General features: G+C 37.8%; 1 protein-coding gene across 1 annotated transcript in view; it reads right to left on the reverse strand.

Annotated features, from left to right (window-relative positions):
- Positions 1 to 362: 362 nt before the first annotated feature.
- Positions 363 to 23,245, reverse strand: part of LOC126480946 (tryptophan 5-hydroxylase 1) — a 280,936-nt gene continuing 258,053 nt past the window's right edge. Inside the window, exons 11-12 of the mRNA XM_050104365.1 lie at positions 6,871 to 7,100; positions 363 to 896 (exon numbers count right to left, since the gene is read on the reverse strand). Coding sequence (XP_049960322.1) covers positions 635 to 896; positions 6,871 to 7,100 — 492 coding nt within the window. The 3' untranslated portion in view covers positions 363 to 634. The remainder of the gene's footprint in view (positions 897 to 6,870; positions 7,101 to 23,245) is intronic.

Here is a 23,245-nt window from a genome sequence, read left to right on the forward strand (position 1 = left end):
TTTTTTTGTATTCAGTCAAAATTTTTTAACTGAATAGAATAAATTCTGGGCACAGTGGAAAGTGATTCAGACACCAACAGAAAACAGAGTTTTTCAGCAGAAGTAATTAAGAAACTTAAAAAGAGAGAACTTTTAGTGATAGCATTGAATCATGGCGCCTGAATGCAGTCCACTACTGAACAATGTCCATAAAACAATAAAAACAAAAACAAAATTGAGAGCTTGTAAACGATTTAGATACATATTGTAATACACTGACATACATCTACAATCAAATGCCATGTGGCCCTTTATGTATCAGATCATAAAGATTGCAAAGTAGTTGAGAAAACAGTATTTGCAGTAAGGAAATAAAACTCAAGTTAAAGACATGTAACTTTTACTCAGCTAAATACAGCTAGTAAGTAATGTTTCTGGGGCGACATGTTCATGGGAATGCTCTAGTTAATACAAACATGTTTCTTGCAACAGACTTGAATGGTGAGCAATTATTTGGTAATTATACACAAATTACCATTTCTTATACAGCAAATGAAAAAGTGTTAAATAATCTTTTACGCTAGATTAACTAAAAAAATAGCTTTTTTTGCATTTACAGAGACTTATGAATGTGCCATGTAAGCTATTAAGTAACTTAATTTGGTTCAGTTTTAATATCGTCATCTTTCTTGTCTTCTATGTTTATGCCAGACTGCAATAGATTTGTAATACTTTCAACATCTACAGTTTCATCTTGTTCGTGTATCTTCTTAAGTGCATTGCTGACAATGCAGAGGTCACCACGGAGTTCTGATACCAGTGCAGCTATCTTCTGTGCACTGCTTAACACTTCAACACTTTGTGTGTATGGATTATAACGGACACCAAATGGCCGCTGGATGTGACTAGCATATGCTCTGAAATACCAACAAGAAAGAATTAGAAAAGTTAAGATATAGAATTCTTTGGAAGAAAAGTATGCTGTCTTACAGAATACAACATGTCTAAAAACAAAGATGATGTGTCTTACCAAACGAAAGCGCTGGCACGTCGATAGACACACAAACAAACACAAACATACACACAAAATACTAGCTTTCGCAACCAACGGTTGCTTCGTCAGGAAAGAGGGAAGGAGAGGGAAAGACGAAAGGATTACTTTGCTACAAGTGCGTGCTATTCAGGAAACCCTTGGCACTATGAGGGTGTTTCATTTTTCTTTGGCTAATCGCAGACACACTCTGTATATTGGGCTGCACTTCTGCCTCGACTGACATCTCTGCCCAAACTCTTTGCCTCTGTATATGTCTGCTTGTGTCTGTATATGTGTGGATGGATATGTGTGTGTGTGCGAGTGTATACCCATCCTTTTTTCCCCCTAAGGTAAGTCTTTCCGCTCCCGGGATTGGAATGGCTCCTTACCCTCTCCCTTAAAACCCAAATCCTTTCGTCTTTCCCTCTCCTTCCCTCTTTCCTGACGAAGCAACCGTTGGTTGCGAAAGCTAGTATTTTGTGTCTATGTTTGTGTTTGTTTGTGTGTCTATCGACGTGCCAGCGCTTTCGTTTGGTAAGTCACATCATCTTTGTTTTTAGATATATTTTTCCCATGTGGAATGTTTCCCTCTATTAATTCATATCATTAACTAAAATACAACATGTGTAAGATAAGAGACAATAAGAGTGAAACAATATGTAATGTGTGAAGAATTGTTTTCTCTTTTTCAGGGATATTGCTTATGTTGTAAATGAATATGTAAAATTCTCTTTGTAGTATAAATGTGGCAATTTCAAGGTGAAAACATTTCATTTGCAAGAAAAAGATCATACAGTATAATACTATATCTCAATCTATCTACACCCACGTTCTACAAACAACTATGAAGTGCATAGCAGTAGATGCTTCCCATTGTAGCACATATTAGCATTTATTTCTTTTCCATTCCTGTACAGAATGCAGGAAGAATGATTGCTTAAATCCCTTCGTGTGTGCTGTATTAATCTAATCTTGTCTTCAAAGTTCTTATCTGGACTCCTCACTTAAAACTGTTTCTCAACACCATGGACATGAACTCATCTTTGCAGTGGTGCAAGAATTAACCTGGGAGAGTACAGGTGGATCCTTCTTTGTTAATGAACATTTGAAAATAGAGTTCATCATTTCTGCTTCCTGTTCCTGTATCATCTGTGAGTGTTTGGACACTAACTATGCTGCCAGTGATAGCCTGAATGTATGACCAGAATTTCTTTGGATTTGGTGAGAGGTCTTTCAATAAGATTTTACTCTACTCATTACTGAGGGCTACACACTTTGCCTCTTTGATAGTGTAATGCAACAACTCAACACACCTCGTTTTTGTGAAATATGGAAGAACACAATACAAAAAAATTAAACTAATTAGTTATAATGGAGGGAAACATTCCACGTGAGAGAAATATATCTAAAAACACAGATGATGTGACTTACCGAACGAAAGTGCTGGCAGGTCGATAGACACACAAACAAACACAAACATACACATGAAATTCAAGCTTTCACAACAAACTGTTGCCTCATCAGGAAAGAGGGAAGGAGAGGGAAAGATGAAAGGATGTGGGTTGTAAGGGAGAGGGTAAGGAGTCATTCCAATCCCGGGAGCGGAAAGACTTACCTTAGGGGGAAAGAAGGGGTATACACTCGCACACACACACACATATCCATCCGCACATACACAGACACAAGCAGACATTTGTCAGACAAATTCCACAGTCAACTGTATGGAGAGTCCTATGAAAAAGGTTAGTTATGAAACCTGAACGTCAACTACCCGAGGCGATGGATCGGCCGCCAGGCAGCCCGTGACAGAGCACTTCATCACTGGCCTCCAAGAAGCCCTGATCTTACCCCCTGCGATTTTTTCTTATGGGGGTATGTTAAGGATATGGTGTTTCGGCCACCTCTCCCAGCCACCATTGATGATTTGAAACGAGAAATAACAGCAGCTATCCAAACTGTTACACCTGATATGCTACAGAGAGTGTGGAACGAGTTGGAATATCGGGTTGATATTGCTCGAGTGTCTGGAGGGGGCCATAAGAACATCTCTGAACTTGTTTTTGAGTGAAAAAAAAACCTTTTTAAATACTCTTTGTAATGATGTATAACAGAAGGTTATATTATGTTTCTTTCATTAAATACACATTTTTAAAGTTGTGGTATTCTTTTTGAATCACCCTGTATTTCCTCAGTTGAGTAAAAATATTACTATGTTAATTGTATTATATAAAACCAACAAGTAAGAGGACAACATTTTGATCTGCTTATAGCCTGATATGATCCTTAAAGAAACTGTCAAGTCAGCTGGTTGCTATCATCTGTGGCAACACAGAAAACATTGCCTGCAATGACTTATTTCAAAAGCATATACTCTCCTATTCTACAGTTTCTTTTTTTCAATTCTCTTAAACACTGACTGATGCATACCAGAAAACTGTTGGTTACATATTTAATTTCTAAGTTTCTTGATATATGTATGTAATAGTTTTGTTGAGTTGCTGTTTTTTTTGTTTTTTTTTTTGTTTTTTGTTTTTTTATTCTTTTCCATTCTGTGATGGAAACATCTATGTGGAAAGGACAGACTGCTACTCACCACATTGAGGAGGCACTGAGTTGCAAACAGTGTAATGAAAGATAATGCTCAATCAAACAATGGAAAAGCCAGGATGGAATAATGACACTATTATGAAAAGGGTAGATTGCTACTCACCATATAGTGGAGATGTTGAGTGGCAGACAGGCACAACAAAAAGACTGCCAAACAAGTGAGCTTTCGGCCAAAAGACCATCTTCCAATCTAGACAACATACACACGTTCACACAGGCACAACACACACCCGCATTACCATTGGCTGCCAAGGCCAAACTCTGAGCAACTGTGCATGGAGGTAGGGGTAAGGGGAAGGCTGTAGTGGGGAGGGGGAGGGATAGCAGGATAGAGGTGGGGGACAGAATAAAGTGCTGCTTGTTGGAGCGTACAGGGATGTGTTGGGGACATCGTAGGGCAATTAGCTGTAGTCAGGAGGTTAGGGGTTGGTGGGAGCGGAAGAGGAGAACACTAAAGAGACAGTGCATGTGTTGATGGAATAGCACTACACAGCCTTCTATTCCACCAATGCACTCACAGTAGTTCTTTACCTTCCCCCCCCCCCCCAACCCCCCCCCCCCCCCCCCCCCCGCCCCTCAATCTGCCAATGCAAGTAGCTGCCCTATCCTGTACCCACCACTTCCATGTATGCTCCCACAAGTAGCACTTTACCATCCCCTACCCCTACCCTGCTATCCCTCCTGCTCCGCACCCCACCCTCCTCCTTACCTGCACCACCCTAATTGATTTTCCCATAATGCGCTGTTGCTTGCAGTCCAGCCTCGGCAGTGGCCATGTGCGTGTGAGTTGGTGCTTGTGTGAATGTGTGCGTGTTTACTTTAGAAGAAAGCCTTTTGGCTGAAAGCTCACTTGTTTAGCAGTCTTTTTGTCATGTCTATCTGCAAGGCAACATCTCAATTACAATGTGCGTAGCAACCTGTCTTGTCAAAAAATTGAAAAAGAATACTAGAAATATTTCGGCTTTCAGACAAAGTCCCTCTTCAGAAGTAGAAAAATCACACACACAGCCACTGTCTACACTCTACCGCCTTTTCCTGTCTGAAACTGAAATATTTGTAGTACTTCCATTTTGCCTGCCTGCAACTCAGTGCCTCTTCTATGTTGTGAGTAGTAGCACTCTATTCTTTGCAAATTGTTCTTTCCAATCCTGTACATAAATGATTCTTGACTTCTTGTGTGGAGACCCAAGTTTTAATTGCAAACCACCAAACTACTTTAAATTATTCTAAACAATTTATTGGTACAATGGTGGTATAGAATGGAAGAGATTATTTATTTGAAGAGATTTGTTTGTAAGGAACAATTCAGTTCCATTAAGGAAGCCAATCCTTCCACCTTCCCTGACAAAAAATAAATTTGTTATGAAGATAATGTTTCAGTATATGTGAAAGAAATAGCATCTTATAAAAATAGCAATACGAGATAGAAAATAAAACTTTAGTAATTACATGAAGATAAACTCGTAGCAAAAGGTGAGGCATATATTTTTATGCACATGAGGAAATTATTATTATTATTAAATATAGGGCAAATAATATATTTTAATAGACCAGTCTTTGCAGCTGAGATCTCTAAGTGGAAATTGCGCCATGAAGCCTTTGCACCATGAAGTCTTAAATTACATTTTCATGATGGTACTTAATTAGAAATTTGCTCAATTGGATTGGCTTTAGTATATTGTTTCAAAGAACTACATTATGTATGATTGCATACATAGTCACTTCGACAATATATGTGCCATCTACACCAAAGAACCAAAGAAACTGATACACCTGCCTAATATCATGTAGGGCCCCCATGAGTACGCAGAAGTGCCGCAACACAATGTGGCATGAACTCGACTAATGTCTGTAGTAGTGCTGGAGGGAATTGATACCATGATCCCTGCGGAGCTGTCCATAAACCGGTAAGAGTATGAGGGATGGAGATCTCTTCCGAACAGCATGTTGCAAGGCATCCCAGATTTGCTCAATAATGTTCAGATCTGGGGATTTTGGTAGTGTTCAAACTCTGAAGGGTGTTCCTGGAGCCAATCTGTACCAATTCTGGATTTGTGGCATGTCATATTGTCATGCTGCAATTGTCCAAGTCCATCGGAATGCACAGTGGGCATGAATGGATGCAGATGATCAGACAGGATGCTTACTACATGTCACCTGTCAGAGTCGAAACTAAATGTATCAGCAGTCCCATATCACTCCAACTGGACATGCCCCACATTGTTACAGAGCCTTCACCAGCTTGAGCAGTCCCCTGCTAACATGCAGAGGATCCACGGATTCATGAAGTTGTCTCCATATCTGTACAAGTCCTTCTGCTCAATACAATTTGAAATGAGACTCGTCCGAACAGGCAACATGTTGACAGTTATCAACAGTCCAATGTTGATGTTGATGGGCCCAGGCGAGGTGTAAAGTTTTGTTTCATACAGTCATCAAGGGTACACAAGTGGGCCTCTGGCTCCAACATCCCATACCGATGATATTTCATTGAATGGTTCGCATGCTGATACTTGACAGCCCGGCATTGAAATCTCTAGAAATTTGCAGAAGGGTAACACTTCTGTCACTTTGAACAATTCTCTTCAGTCATCATTGGTCCTGTTATTGCAGGATCTTTTTCTGGCTGCACAGATGTCAGAGAATTGATGTTTTACGAGATTACTGATGTTCACAGTATGCTGGTGAAATGGTTATGTGGGAAAATCCCCACTTCATTGCTACCTCAGAGATGCTGAGCCCCATCGCTCGTTCGCTGACTTTAACACCACATTCAAACTCACTTAAATCTTGCTAACATGCCATTGTAGCAGCAGTAACTGATCTAGCAACTGTACCAGACACTTGTTGTCTTATATAGGTGTTGCTGAACGCAATGCCATATTCTGCTTATTTACACATCTCTGTATTTGAATACTCATGCCTATACCAGTTTCTTTGGTGCTTTATTGTATATTGTACAGTTTCATATTGGAAACACACGTACACTTTGGGAGGGTTCGTCCTTTAGTACACTTTTCTTCACCTCTTTCTTGTGCTGGAGTGTATATAAATAACTTTTAAGAGTATAGTCCAACGAGTGTTATGTATCACAATTATGAATTGTTTTGTGTAATTTAACAGTGAAATTTGTACCCATAACCTCATCAAAAAACTTATGTCCATTGTAACATTCCGTAACTATCTTGTCCCATATCTTATGTACCCATAAATTCATAAAAAAATTTGACATATTGAGTTTTAATTGTCACCTCATTTTCTCCTTTGCTTCCTCGAATGAATCTGTGTAGTAATAAGCATTCTGGTATGCAGTAATGATACACTCTTCATGACAGGTCACATCTGGATTAAAGCGTTTTATTTTATCTGTTGCTGCAACAGCATGGCGAAGCTCAGCAACAGATGACAAAAGTCCAGCTCCATATACTCTCAGTTGACCATCTTGCTTACACAAACCAAATTCAACTGTGAAGAAGTAGAGCTGTAAAATACAAAATTTTGATTTGATATTCTGAACAAAAAATTGTTAAAAATTAGCTGCAATTAAAATTTATCATCATCATCATCATCATCATCTTAAAAATTATTATTATTATTATTATTATTATGATTATGAGAAAACCTTTCTCAGACATTATATCTGGTTAAAAATGGAAAGTGACATGAACCTTGATCAAGCGTGGCTTCCTTTTAACTGTACGGTATATGTTACATTGCATTTAGGAACTTTCAGGTAATTGAACAAGTATCAATAATTACAGATTTCTGTAGTTGTATATATACGTTTGGTTGTAGCTGTATTGTGTTGATGTACTGGTGGATATTGTGTGGTATAACTCCTGTTGTTAATAGTATAATTGGTATAATGTCAACTTTATCCTGATGCCACATGTCCTTGACTTCCTCAGCCAGTTGGATGTATTTTTCAATTTTTTCTCCTGTTTTCTTTTGTATATTTGTTGTATGGGGTATGGATATTTCAATTAGTTGTGTTAATTTCTTCTTTTTATTGGTGAGTATGATGTCAGGTTTGTTATGTGGTGTTGTTTTATCTGTTATAATGGTTCTGTTCCAGTATAATTTGTATTCATCATTCTCCAGTACATTTTGTGGTGCATACTTGTATGTGGGAACATGTTGTTTTATAAATTTATGTTGTAAGGCAAGCTGTTGATGTATTATTTTTGCGACATTGTCATGTCTTCTGGGGTATTCTGTATTTGCTAGTATTGTACATCCGCTTGTGATGTGATCTACTGTTTCTATTTGTTGTTTGCAAAGTCTGCATTTATCTGTTGTGATATTGGGATCTTTAATAATATGCTTGCTATAATATCTGGTGTTTATTGTTTGATCCTGTATTGCAATCATGAATCCTTCCGTCTCACTGTATATATTGTCTTTTCTTAGCCATGTGTTGGATGCGTCTTGATCGATGTGTGGCTGTGTTAGATGATACAGGTGCTTGCCATGTAGTGTTTTCTTTTTCCAATTAACTTTCTTTGTATCTGTTGATGTTATGTGATCTAAAGGGTTGTAGAAGTGGTTATGAAATTGCAGTGGTGTAGCGGATGTATTTATATGAGTGATTGCTTTGTGTATTTTGCTAGTTTCTGCTCGTTCTATAAAGAATTTTCTTAAATTGTCTACCTGTCCATAATGTAGGTTTTTTATGTCGATGAATCCCCTTCCTCCTTCCTTTCTGCTTAATGTGAATCTTTCTGTTGCTGAATGTATGTGATGTATTCTATATTTGTGGCATTGTGAACGTGTAAGTGTATTTAGTGCTTCTAGGTCTGTGTTACCCCATTTCACTACTCCAAATGAGTAGGTCAATATTTGGTATAGCATAAGAATTTATAGCTTTTGTCTTGTTTCTTGCTGTCAATTCTGTTTTCAGTATTTTTGTTAGTCTTTGTCTATATTTTTCTTTTAGTTCTTCTTTTATATTTGTATTATCTATTCCTATATTTTGTCTGTATCCTAGGTATTTATAGGCATCTGTTTTTTCCATCGCTTCTATGGAGTCACTGTGGTTATTCAATATGTAATCTTCTTGTTTAGTGTGTTTTCCCTTGACTATGCTATTTTTCTTACATTTGTCTGTTGCAAAAGCCATATTTATATCATTGCTGAATACTTCTGTTATCTTTAGTAATTGGTTGAGTTGTTGATTGGTTGCTGCCAGTAGTTTTAGATCATCCATGTATAGCAAATGTGTGATTTTGTGTGGGTATGTTCCAGTAATATTATATCCATAATTTGTATTATTTAGCATGTTGGATAGTGGGTTCAGAGCAAGACAGAACCAGAAAGGACTTAATGAGTCTCCTTGGTATATTCCACGCTTAATCTGTATTGGCTGTGATGTGATATTATCTGAATTTGTTTGGATATTAAGTGTGGTTTTCCAGTTTTTCATTATTATGTTTAGGAGCTGTATCAGTTTAGGATCTACTTTGTATATTTCCAATATCTGAAGTAACCATGAGTGGAGTACACTATCAAAAGCTTTTTGGTAATCAATGTATGCGTAATGTAGCGACCTTTGTTTAGTATCAGCTTGATATGTCACCTCTGCATCTATTATCAGTTGCTCTTTACATCCTCGTGCTCCTTTGCAGCAGCCTTTTTGTTCTTCATTTATAATTTTGTTCTGTGTTGTATGTGTCATTAATTTCTGTTTAATGACTGAAGTTAATATTTTGTAGATTGTTGGTAGGCATGTTATGGGGCAATATTTAGCTGGGTTTGCTGTGTCTGCTTGATCTTTAGGTTTCAGATAAGTTATTCCATGTGTAAGTGTATCAGGGAATGTGTATGGGTCTGCAATGTAACTGTTAAATAATTTAGTTAGATGTGAATGTGTTGAGGTGAACGTCTTTAGCCAGAAATTTGCTATTTTATGATTTCCAGGGGCTTTCCAATTGTGCATAGAATTAATTGCTCGGGTGACTTCATGTTGCAAAATTATCACTTCAGGCATTTGTGGTATCATCTTGTATGAGTCTGTTTCTGCTTGTATCCACCGTGCATGTCTGTTATGTTGTACCGGGTTTGACCATATGTTGCTCCAGAAGTGTTCCATGTCTGTTATGTTTGGTGGATTGTCTATTTTTATGTGTGTGTTATCTATTGTTTGGTAAAATGTCTTTTGGTTTGTGTTGAATGTTTGGTTTTGTTTCCTTCTATTTTCACTTTTTTTGTACCTTCTAAGTCGTTTGGCCAATGCTTGTAATTTCTGCTTCTTTTCATCTAATTGCTCTATTGCTTCTTGTTGTGAGATTTTACCTAACCTTTTTCGTTTTTTGTCTGATATTTCATTTCTTATAAATTGTGTTAGCTGTCCGATGTCTTTTCTCAGTTTTTCTATTCTGATCTGTAGCCTGTGTTGCCATGTTGGTTTTGTGGGTTTCTTCTGTGTGTTGGTTGGTTCTGATCTCTGCCTAGTGTGTATATTTAGTGTAGTGAGTGCTCCTACATAAACCAGTAGTTGTAACTCTTCCATAGTTGTATTTTCATTTATTTTGTTGTGTATGATTGTGTTGATAGTTGTTATTGTTGTATCGACTTGTGGGTTATTTGGTGGTCTATGCAAGATTGGTCTAATGTCTGTATTTGTGTCTTTGTATTCTATATATGTTTGCTGAAATTTCTCTTCTATATCTAATATGTGTGTCACTTCGTGTTCTATTTGTGCTTGTTCTGGCGGCTGTCTTAAGATTTCGTTTTCCTCTGATTGTTTAATTGATGCGTTTTGTTCTTTGTTTGTTTTCTCTGGGATGTTTGAGTCCATTACTGTATTTTCTTCTTCTTCTGATTGCACATAATTTTGTTCCAGTATTTGTTGTACTTGTTGTTTGATGTTTTCTAATTCTGACTGGGGTATCCGGTTTTTTTTTTTTACGCGGATCATTATTATTATCATTAGTATTAGTATTATTATTTATATTTATTATTAAGAGGATGATGATTACAATGGTGTTTTAAGTTTACAAAAACTGACTGTGTGCTTACAAAGTGCCATGCAAACTGACATTTCAGTTATTTCAGTATTTGTCTCTTAGTGAAATGAGTCTGGAATACGACCGTAAGGATTAAACTGCATATAGATGCAAAATAAAATATGCTGTTGAAATGGCCATGAGTATTTCTTTATTGGTCCTGTAAATTGTGATTTGGGACCAGTCAGGTTTGATACAGTAAATACAATTTATACATACTATGATTTTGAAAAATAATTCAATACATATTGCAAGTTGGTATCATATCTATAAAAACAAATAAGATGATAGAAACAATAGTATGTTTAAGAATATTTGATCAGTTACACTAATTTTATGGTGTTCCAAAACTTGGAAACAATAAATTTAAATTTGGTATCTGTTTCAAACAGGATGGCAATTGCTTATAGAGCGAAATACAGCATAACACACTCGTGCTCTCCAAATGTTTATGCTTGCTATATTGACATATAGATTATACCTCTGTGTAGTGTCATAAGAGTGAAAATCACAGTTATACTTGAAGACTTTTTTGTCTTTTAAGGGCTTTTTTGTGAAGAATAGTGCTTCATTGTTCTATAAACAATTAAAGGGCATTATATTGAGACTTTTAAATATTGGTGTAGAGGTATCACTGTATTTGACATGTTTTATTTTTCTTACAGATTTAGAGAACCTATATTCGAAGAACACTGTTTGTTCATTATGCTGCCACCATCATATATCTTGGGTAGAGGTTATGACAATAAGATGAGAGATTAGGGCATATAGACAGACATATAGATAGCCACTTTTGCCTCACTCAGTACGCAAGTGGAACATGGCAGAAAACTGATAATATAGGGACAAAAACCCTCCACCATGAACTGCACAGTGGCTTATTGAGTATATATGTAGATGCAGAAACAATGGCTTGTCATATGCTGTGAGATATTTAAAAATATATGTGATAAAAATTAAAAATCATGGAACAAGTATGTAACATTAATTTGACATTCAGACCGCAATTTGAAACTTCTCCAAATTTTTGCCATGGTAGTTTGGTCCATTTACTGCTAAAACACATCTAAAAGAGCCACATTTTTTAGGGTATCATTACCAAATTTTTATTCATGGTATGGTTCTGTCTTTCTCTTGTCTAATGAATTTTGGAATTACAAATACTGAGAGTGTGTAATAGCAAGTAAAACAAATTGGTCAAAAGAGGAAAGGAGGATTGACCTGATGGTTTTGATATTTACAGTGGGAGAGAACAGTTGAGATGCCATTAACATATAATGAGAATAGTGGCAGGCCCAATACTGATCCTTGCAAGACTCCTGATACTGCATTTGTCCAATGTTAACTTTTTGTTCTAATCACTACACTATGTAATGTATGAGTGGAACCATTGTACAGCAGCTGAAGAAAAGTTAGGCTTTCGAGTTTAGCAAGCAAAATGTCAAAGTCCACAGTGTTAAATGCTTTGCTGAAATCTAAAAATTACATAATAGTCAGTGCTGTTTGTCCATGACTTGTTTTAAATTATCAGTCGCTTTTATAAGAGCGGTCATCATATTGTTATTTTGCCAAAAACCAAACTGGTATTCATCTAAAAGATTGTGGGATATGGTGTGAAATAATTAGTGAGCTGTTGACAAACAATATATTCTAAGGGATTGGATTCAATGGGGTATATAGTTGGAGAGTTCTTAGGTAATGGTTTTATGAGTCCCTGCTTCCAGTCTGATGGGAAGGAGAAAGAGGTTAGAGAATTCTTAAAAATGTCCCTTTATATTGGGTGGCAATGGATCAATGAGAAAATTGATCATTTGCGCTGCAATATTATTGTGTCCTATAGCTGCAGAATGAATTCACAGCAATTGACTCCCTGACCATGATAGGGCTTACAGTCTGCAGAGATAAATTTCCTCATATCCACTAACCACTGATGCACTGAGGCAATCAGTAGTTTTTGCTCTTGTGTGTTGGTCAAGTATTGATGTCGGCATTGTGAAATACTGATTTATGCCTTCATTAGAAAAAAGATTCAGCAGCAGATATGGGTTTGCCTGTTTTTAGGCCTCCTAGATTTTTTCTCAGTACGGCACATTTGTGAAAGTACTCAGTGAGTGGGCATACCTGAATTTTGCATATCTGATGGATTGACTTGCTTGGTTGCATAACTGCCTGCATGTGATGTGATTATCAAATTTGGGTGGCCCTTGCATTTCGTGTATGCTGTGTCTGTGACACTTACTGTTTTTAGGGGAGCATCCTCCACAACCTATGAGGTGGCTTGTTAAGTATGGATGCAGATGTAGATTGTTAAGACTGTCTGCAGATTTACTTTCTGACAGCTGCTTATATGTTTATTCCGGTTAAGACCACAATTATAACATCATAACATAATAATTACTTTTCTTTTTTTAATAAATCCTTTGACTCATTCTTCATTCTTGAACATTCCTTTTTATGAAGAGATTTCTTGAATATGATGGATGAATGAATGAATGAATGAAAGACTGGATGAATGATTAAATAATTACATAGACACTCACATATGCATGATGTTGTGGTCTTCAGCAGTTACATTATGAATTATCCTATTGAGATCTTTCTCCTGTAATATCTAGTCTTTTGAACTGAATAGGCAGGAACTGTACCTTCAGTACATTCTGTTCCTTGTAAACCTCCCTGACTCAATATTTTCTAGTTCCTATCACTCGTTTGCTTATCTCCTTTTTGTACTTAACATAGTTCTGTCTGCCTAACCTTCTCTTCTTGGTCTGTTTGTAGTCTATCCCTCTATTTTGTAAACTTCTCTATTGATAATCTCCACGATCTTGTATTTACTATATATTCACTTCTTTTAAATTTGATCCTACTTGGGCACTTTTCTCTTAAGTGTAGATACTTACTCTCTGATTGTCTTTTCCTACTGCCTCACTTGTATTTACTCTCCCTTTTGACTCCCTCACCCCCCCCCCCCCTTTCCCACCCCACGAAACCTTTTATGATATTTACATCGCCAAGTAACCTCCCACTATCTTCACTTTCTCAAGTCTCCTTACCTTCCTGTCTCCTTACCTTCCTGTTTCCCTAATCTGGAGCACCACTAATGTCAGTACCATCATAGTATTCAAGGTGTAAATGTCTTTGCTACAATGAAGAACACTACTGGGATAGATCATAAGTAATTAGTTACTTTTATGAGCTTCCTCAGAGTGCTTAATCTTTAAGGAGTACTGTAAGTTGTCTCTAAAACTGTTGTTTTCTGTATATCACATGTTCTCCATTCAAAAACTAACATTCTTGTCACATGGTCAAGAATACTGATGAGCAGTTGGATTAGAGGTAGCATTCATGTTGTCACACCCAGTAAGTCGCACTACACTGCTAAGATATAGCTATACAAAGGATGGGAAAGATTCAAGAGCTCAGTGAATGTGATCACTGTTAGATTATTGAGGTCAGAAATACAGGACATTTCATCTCAAAAGGCACACAAGCACTAAACTGGCATGGACCAATTATGCCAAAGGTATAATGTCAGTCATCCAACACATCAACAAAATATGGATAATGAGCTCACAAGAGGATACCTCAGATTGTTAACCTGGCGAGGTGGTGCAGTGGTTAGCATACTGGACTCACATTTGGGAGGGTGACAGTTCAAACCCCAATCAGATTGTTAGGTGGATCACAATATGTCAGACCATTTACTTCATCACTATATGACAGCACTATCTCAGCAGCTATACACATAAGTTTAATAAATATGAAATATTGCATTGAGGAACATCCTGTCCACAATCCTTCCACCATCCACTTCATGCTCAATCTCTGAAATATACTGATCCATCTTTATACTATACCTACTCCCACACACTCACCATATGGGTCATAACTCGGTAGAAAGTGGAGGTGCAAGACTTGTTCTATATGTGCACTCAACACATCCTGTTCCAGTCTCATCACAGGCATATCCTATCATATCAGAGCCAGGGCCACCTGTGAAAGCAGTCATATCCATGGCAGTAGTGATAGGATACTGTGACACAAGGGAATATTGATGTATGGTGATCCACTTAGCGTCCCTGAATGCATGCACTTGACAATACACTCAACCCAATAACCATCCTGGCATTTGATTAATGTGTGGCAAAATTCTTGTGACTAGGCATTATGCATCGTTTCTTGCCTTCACCACCGGGGAGGAAAATGACTTTATGCAAGGGTGTTATAAATAGGCAGGCTATGTGACTTATCGGCAGTGAAGAGTTTGGTGACAGAGCTCAGAGGACCTGAATACAAAGGCTAACAGCTTCCTCCCTCCACACTCCCTGGGGTCCAAGGTTCCATGCCATCAGGCTGCCGATTGAATTCTGTAAACATGGTGGGCCTTTGCCAGGTGGCAACAGTTCCACTCAAAGTAAGTGAAGTTGCCTGCAAGGACACTGCTTTGGCATCAGGTAGCCATCACTGCAGTGAATCCTCAGTGCACCAACTCTTACAGTATACATGGTCCTGTGGTTCTTGGATGTGGCCGTCTCCACTACATCAGGTAGAAAGACACCTTGGGTCAACAGCAGGCCTTGCCCAACAGACAAGGGAAAACATCTGTGTCTCTTTTAGTTTGATGTAACAAGAAGTTTTATTGTAATCTGCCTATGTAGTTGCTTCTCCTCCCCTCCCCCCTCCCCCCCCTCCCCCCTCACCCTCCCCCCACCCCCTCCCAACCTTTGGCAGACTTTTGACTCGACTGCGCACTGATTGAATCCACATTATCTTTTAGGGATTCCAACTACATCATGCCCGGCAAAAGCAACACTCCCCAACTTCTCAGTGACAGACTGTAGTATCAGCCTGTTACAACTGGCAACTGTGATGGGTTTACACAATTAGGGGGAGAGCTTGTACCCTTCTGGTACTTGTTAGGGGTTTTGCCAATGTCAGCACTCCAGCAATGCCATTGTGATTAAGTTTCAGCCTGTGCCTACAGTAACCTCTTGTGGGTTTTCTTTTTCCTATGTTCTCAGTTTTGTGTCCAGCCTCTTTTGTCCTTTATATACCATATACCACACTGGAAATAGAGGTGATTTCAGCTTGAGAAAGGGGTCCTAGAGTTAAACCTTGGAAACCATGATATGTACTCAGTGTAACCTATCAGGTACTGAGCCTCCATGTTCTGAGTCCCAGAATATAGTGTGTTGGGCATGTTAACAAAGAAGGCAGTACACCATGCAGTGCAGAGAAAGCACTTGGCTAAACTATGGTGAGTCTTGGGTTACAGAGAAATAGAGATAAATATTGGTTAAATTTGAGAAAAGTGGAGTTGTCATGTGAGTTATAAGTCTGAGAGATCTTCCACAGATGTACTCTAGTAGGTACATTGGATAGTGTCCATAGAGTGCCTGAGTTTCTCCCTTCACATTTTGTAGTGCTTCGAGAATTTTTGAGTAAATTCTAGAACCACTAGACCTTCCACTGTTTCGAACACGCAATATTTCAGAGGTGAGTGGGAGAAACGAATATGCCCTACTGTGCATCGTGTATTTGTATGTGCAGGTCTAAAAATGAAAAGAAGATGGACCCGGGAGCCGGATGGTGGCAAACAAGTACCTGCTGTATGGTCCACAGAGTCTCCTTGTTTGGGTTGAGAAGAACAAGGAAACTTTATGTAGTATTCTGTGCTCTTTAGTGTCTCTGTTGATTGTAAAAAGACTAATGAACAATTGAATATAGATTTCTATGTTCATTCGTGTCAAGACACATGTTCATATTTTCATATAGTTTTTAAACCAACTCTTATGTCTCAACGTACTTAATTATATCTAAAGCTCGAGATATGATTGAGACGACAAAGATATTTATATGTCTAAGAAGAGAATTTTTTTCTGCATAGCAGTTCTATACATCGTTAATCAACAGGTACGTTGACACTGAAGTTCATATATGTTATCAATAGATTACAGAAATAAGAAGATATTATTTTCTGTCGCGAAAAATGTTAGAATGTGGCGACACAAGTGACAAGATCCGAAGAAAACGGGAATTTCAGGACAGAAATGGGAGGAAGATATTAGGTGTTGCCATAGCAACTAGGCCTAACAAGATATGAGAACTGTTTCCAATAATTGTATTGAGTCCAGTAAACCAATGGAAGAAAGGTGCTAGTGCAATGCAGTAAAACACCTGAGAAAGTAATAGCAAGGAGGTGGAGGAGGGGAACGGAGAGAAGACCTCAACTTTTTGATTAAGAAGATTGGGTGTGGACAGTAAGCAGTTTTCACACATGTACATTGCGCCAACGCAGTAATCACCCACCGACACCGACTGCACCAGCTGCTGCTCACCGATGATGACTCCACGTCCGCTTGCCGACGCCGATGCTGAAACCAACATTCGACGCTGCTGGCGCGACTGCTGTTCACTGGCACTGATTACACAACTGCTCACCAACACAGCTAGAATTCTATGCCAGGTGAGCGAAAAACAATAATTGTTTGGTAAAGTTGAAGGAACTGTTGGATGATAAACTGTTAGTGTAGTTATTGTACTCACTGATGATTACTAGGTCTAAAATTAATAAAGTTATGCATCAAGAACAGCAAATATTCTGACAATTTGTAGGATAGTGGGACTCTAATAACCTAAGTAAACATGTTATATATTGAATGGTGTATAGAGACATAGTATATAGCAAGTATGATAAGTTGAAAAGTAGGGGAGGACTCCGGGGACTAAATGAAGTATCAAGAAGTGGAGTTGTGGTGTAAAATAGATTTGTAACTTTACCAGAAAACATTTAAGGAATTAAAACTGGGGCGTACCTACCAAAACAGAAGGAGAAAGGGTACTCATAGGATCAACTCATATGTGATGTACTGTTTCTAGAGGGGAAAGGACAGTATTGTGACAATAGTCACAAAATTTTGTGGAAATGATTCTGGTAAGTTTGAATTCTATACTTCACTTGTATTCTTATGTTTTTTGAGTGGCAATAGGAACACTTTTATTTTGCCCAGAGTTCCTCCAGACTACAAAAATTTTATAAATAATAAGACCATAGTGTACTAAAGCAGCAGTGCAAAGAATTAGAATAAAGAATTAAAGTACTAAAGTGTCGGGAACACCTGGAGTTTGCGATTGGAAATTGAGACAGAGTCCTAATGAAGCCTAAATATTAGAAAAACTTATAAGATCATAATGGAATATTCGGGTTTGATGTCACAATAGAGTGAGAGTAGAATATATGAAAGATTAACTAGATTTTATTCTAAGTGAGTACAAAAATTTATGTGGGAATGTATATTGCTAGAATTGTATGTAATATAAATTTGCATAATGATTGTATAAAATATCACGTGTTCGATTTAAGCCAGCATTTCAAACACCTAATATTTTAGAGGTGAGTGGAAGAAATGAATATGTCCTACTGTGCATCATCTATTTGTATATGCAGGTCTAAAAACAGTTACGAGAAAAAGATGGACCCAGCAGCCGAACGGCGGCAGACAAGTTCCTGCTGTACGGTCCACAGTGTTTTCATGTATGGGTTGAGAAGAACAAGGAAATTTTATGTAGTATTCTGTGCTCTTTAGTGTCTCTGTTTATTGTAAAAAGACTAATGAACAATTGAATGTAGATTTCTATGTTCATTCATGTATTGGACTTGTTTGAGACTAGAGACTTTTGAATTACTTCAAGTCTTGACTATGAACGAAGCAAGACACATGTATGCTATTTGAATATGTCTAAATGAGTCTAATGTTTAAGGAATAAATTAGCTTGGAAAATTTATTGTCTGTGAAACTTGTAAATGTATAGTGATTGACTGAAAAGTATTTTATGAGTACCAAAATTATTTCAAGGATAGAGAAGTATTTTAATAAATTCCTTTAACCAGCTATAGTCTTTGGAGAAGAAGCTTTTTGAAGATCGATGTAGCTGATTACCCAGAGAAGAGGATTGGTTACACACAATGTGAAAGTTAACTGAATTGAGACACGTGTGTGCCTTGCAATCCAATACCACACTGTCTCTTGTTGTTCGAAAAATGTTAGAATTTCAGTGCCACACTTCTAATGTAACTGCAAGAAAGCCAAATGTGAATTCTTAATTACCTGTGATACAATACTGTCAGAACTGAAGGGAATAACATGGGAATCAGAAGTGGACTATCATCACAACGGGTTCTGCATGGTTGTGGCATTACCTTAAGTAGGATATTTAACTTTACATCATGTGGGCAATGGTTCAAAGCAGTGCATAATGGAGCTAAGGTACCAAGCTGATACAAGATGGTGTTACAGGCCATGGCACTATTGCTATATCATGGTCAAAGGTATCCCGGGTACAACTAGCTTGACAGCAAAAAAATCTACCCCAGTTGGATGTTTGAACTAGTGCAGTATGTCAGGAGGAAGGACAAGATTAAAGCTGCGATACTGGACACTGTGCAAATTGCATGAAATCTGTGAGAAACATTTGGTGATGATTTTAATGCTATTGGTAAAGAATGTCAGAGTGAGAGATAGAGAGATAGATAGATAGATAGATAGAGAGAGAGAGAGAGAGAGAGAGAGAGAGAGAGAGAGAGAGAGAGATGAATGCCAACAAAAGTATGGTGTACAAATTGTAGCTGTGGAAGAAAACCTGCAATTTGTGACAGAACATGTAAGCTGGGTGAAATTACTGAAATCTCAAATATCTGCACGGCCGAGGTGGGACAGACACTGAGCCAGGACAGGTGGCCAAAGTAACCACTGTCCGAGGTCAAGCAGCTGCTGGTGTCTGGGCAGTGGCCCTAGGAATGGGATTTTACCTAGCCCTGGCAGTGGTGAAAGATGGTTGGCTTGAGTGCCAGCATGTGGAGACTGCTGAGGTGACAAACATGGCAGTTTTCACACAATGGTAGACAATGGCTACTGAATAATTCTTTGAAATCACGTAATAATTCAAAAATTTATTGGATCACAAATCCAAACACTGCACTGTAATAGCAGTGCTGAGGTGCACCTTTTGATACTTTAGAAACAATCATATTATAAAAACTAAACAAGGTACATCAACACAATAAAAGAACATGACTGCCTCCATGAAGGATTGCAAACTGGTGGTAAAGCTCTTTTACAAGAAAGGTGAGTGGGTGCCAGTAGCCCTGTCAAAGTTCTGGACATTCAAAGGTGTGTAAAAAGGCACTGGTCCTGTGTCTACTGATAGTATGGAGATAATGATTCCAAAATTTGAAAATACAGGTTCTTTTGAAGTGCAATATGGCAGACGTCTGTGAAAGGTGTGGCCACAGCATTGCAGGAGGTGTCGAGCAGTGGCGTGCAAACATTGGACATCTCTGAGAGCTTGGCACCTAAATTCCTATGGAACACCTTGCATTGCTATCCACACAAAATCACCCATATTTAGGAGTTGCTTTCTGCTGACCTGCAAGCAAGAGAAACATTCACTCTGGAATTTCTTGCTTGCATGGAAGTGGCCAATGACTGGCCATGGAGCATATCTACAAGGATATGTCAAGATGCACAGTCATCACTGGTAAACACCACGAGTGTCTTTTGAACACCAACGTCATTCCAACCTTTCAACAGCATGGATGTGTGGATAGGATCATTTTTATGCAAGATGGCACTCCTCCGCACATTGCACAGCCACTGAAGCAGCTGCAGCATAAGCATTTCAGAAATGCTAAAATTATCAGCCATCATTTCCATACAGCATGGCCATTCTGATCATCTGATCTTAATTAGTGTGACTTCTGCCTGTGGTGTTATGTGAAAGATGTTGTGTTCTGTGCTCCAGTTATGAACATAGCTGAATTGAAGGCATACATCACACAACACTTTCTGCTAGTGACCCCTGATACACTCTGATTTCTTGTGCAACATGCTGTTTCTTGATTTCAACTGGTGACAGGAAATGATGGCAGCATGTTGAACATGTCTTGTACCAGTTTTGCTACAATGAAAAACCAATGTCGTTTTGCTTTTTATGTGACTTTTGGCCCTAGCACAATTAAAAACCTATTTTTACCATTGCCATCATGGATGAGCTTACCTAACTAACAGAGCCACAACTACTGACTGTTGAACTTGTGCTGTCATGTACACTGAACTGTACAGTTGGTGTAATGTGTAACTCAAACCAGAGCCATTGTATTGTGATTAATCTGTCATTTGTAGCTGACCACATTTTCGTTAAGACACTTACAGTGCCCTCTATTGGTAAAATTTTCATTAAAATTTTCTTTTGTTCCATGACGTTCACCCTGTACCAATAATATGCTGTTCAAATTTGACATCATTCTGAATAGTGGTTCTCTTTCTAAAACTAGAACTTTAATTATGGACACACTATATTTTATTTATTGTATTGTACAAAGTTTTATACAATTTTAATGATGCAAATGTATCAGAACATAATATTCTCTACACTTACACAGAAAGTGAATGCAGCACAACATTCATTGAAGCTTTCCCTATGTAACCATGTATCATATATATAGTTTGTTAAGTAGCTTTTTGTTGAATTAATGAAATGTTAATTCAGCTTAAATAGAGACCAAAGTCACTTACATGTGGTAATAAGTATGCAAAATAAAACCACTATTAAAAAAGAGTGGAATACATGTTTCTATTGATCAGGCCATATTTATATTAATAACATATTGATGACAATTTCTTTGTTAATAATATTGAGCACATGCGCAGAAATTTCATGTTTTGATGAATTGTGGATAAACTACCAGTGTTAGGATATTGTGTGTGGTCTGAGGGGACAAGCAAAGAAAGATGCCTCTTTTTCTATATTTCAAATGGTAGTCCATTTTATGTATTTTATGATCATTTCAAAATTTGACAGTTATCACAAATGGCATGTGAAGTGCCGCTTCTGTCATTCTGCACTGTAGGGTCATTGAGGTAATGTGTATGTTGAAGAGCAGTTAGCATAGTTGAGAACTTGTTAGCTCATAGGTTTTGGGCAGCAAACAGCCATGGGAGTACTTTAATGTTTGTTCAAACTGAGAGAAACTCCATGCCTAGCTGAACGTAGAATCTGTGAAACAGTCAGGACTTTAACATTTGCAAATGTCTGATAATGCGCAGCTTTGGAAATTGTATTATTTTGACTGCATTTAAGGATAGGTACTGAATTGACTGTTAGAATATAAGCTTGATTACGAAAATTTAGGAATGTTAATTCCTATACTGGGCTTTAATGATAATTATTTGTTAACTGAAGATTACTGTGTGAACTGTTTGGCAGAAGGGGCCTTGGTATTTTCTGAACTACTGATCTTTAGTTAAGTCTTTGGGAAATCTGATACCTCTTACACATGGATAAATGTAATCTTTACTGAAGATCATCATTATTGTTTTTTTATTTCGTACAAGCCTGCATAACTGCAGAACCACCATTTCAATTATTTGCATGTTGTTACTGAATGAATAAATCATTAGTTCCTTAAATATAAATACTTTGGTGATGCTTATAACCATTTATTCAAAAGCATATGACTTTTCATCATTTTTAGTAATATTTTATTAATCAACTTGTACTTCTGCAAAACTTGACAAAACTTAGATAATTTAAACTGCAGGATCTCACACTATATCAATTTGCAGTGATTTACCTTCTAGGGCATGAAGCAGATGATGCACCATTTGAATTTAGTACAATATCAATCTGTTATTTCAAATAACATTATGAGAAGGAAAGTTGCTCTCACCATATAGTGGAGATACTGAGTCACAGATAGGCACAAGAAAAAGACCATATCAACCAAACCCAAACCTCCTTGCAGTACCTTCTCTCCATCCGCAAAATTCTCTTGCTGTGAAAAAAGACTTTTTTGTTGTTGTGCCTATCTGTGACTCAGCATCTCTGCTATATGGTGAGTAGCAATTTTCCTTCTCGTAATATTGTTACTTTCTTTCCTGGATTTTCCACTGTTTGATATTATTTGAAATAGTTAGGCAAATGCACAACTGTGTGTCTTGAATGCTGCAAATGATTGATCTCATCAGGGACTAAGGCATTTGTATTATTAAAGTTGTATGTAAAGTCGCAAATGTTGTTTTCTCATATGGAATTTGAATTTATCTTCTTACAATCACTATCAGAGTTTTAATTTGAACTTGAATTCAAGTATGACTCTTCAACTGAAAACTCATAAATAGCCAATGCAGCACAACAATGATGACCCATGCATGCCTTTATTCAGAGGCAGCAAAACAAATTGGTGCAGGGATGCTATAAATAGGCAGGCTCAATGTCTTACCAGCAATGAAGAGCTCAGTGACAGAGCTCAGCAGACTGGTCATACAGTAACTGCCAGTCAGTCAAACTTGCCGCACTCTATGGGATTGCAGGTTTGACACTTTCGGGCTGTCATGGAATTTTGTGAACACTTTGGGCCTTCGCCAGTTTGCCACCATATCAGCTAATTGCAGCTGAGCCTGCCTGCGAGGATATCATGTTGTCATCAGCTGACAGCCACTGCCTATTAGCAGTGTACTTAGTGCTCAGACATGGTCACCTCCTTTACACCAAGTACAAAAATGCTGTGGGACAATGCCCAGCCGCACCCACTGGGCAAGGGCATACCTTTTTTGTCTGGCTC

This window comes from Schistocerca serialis, chromosome 5 (assembly GCF_023864345.2).
Source record: "Schistocerca serialis cubense isolate TAMUIC-IGC-003099 chromosome 5, iqSchSeri2.2, whole genome shotgun sequence".
Lineage (NCBI taxonomy): Eukaryota > Metazoa > Arthropoda > Insecta > Orthoptera > Acrididae > Schistocerca > Schistocerca serialis.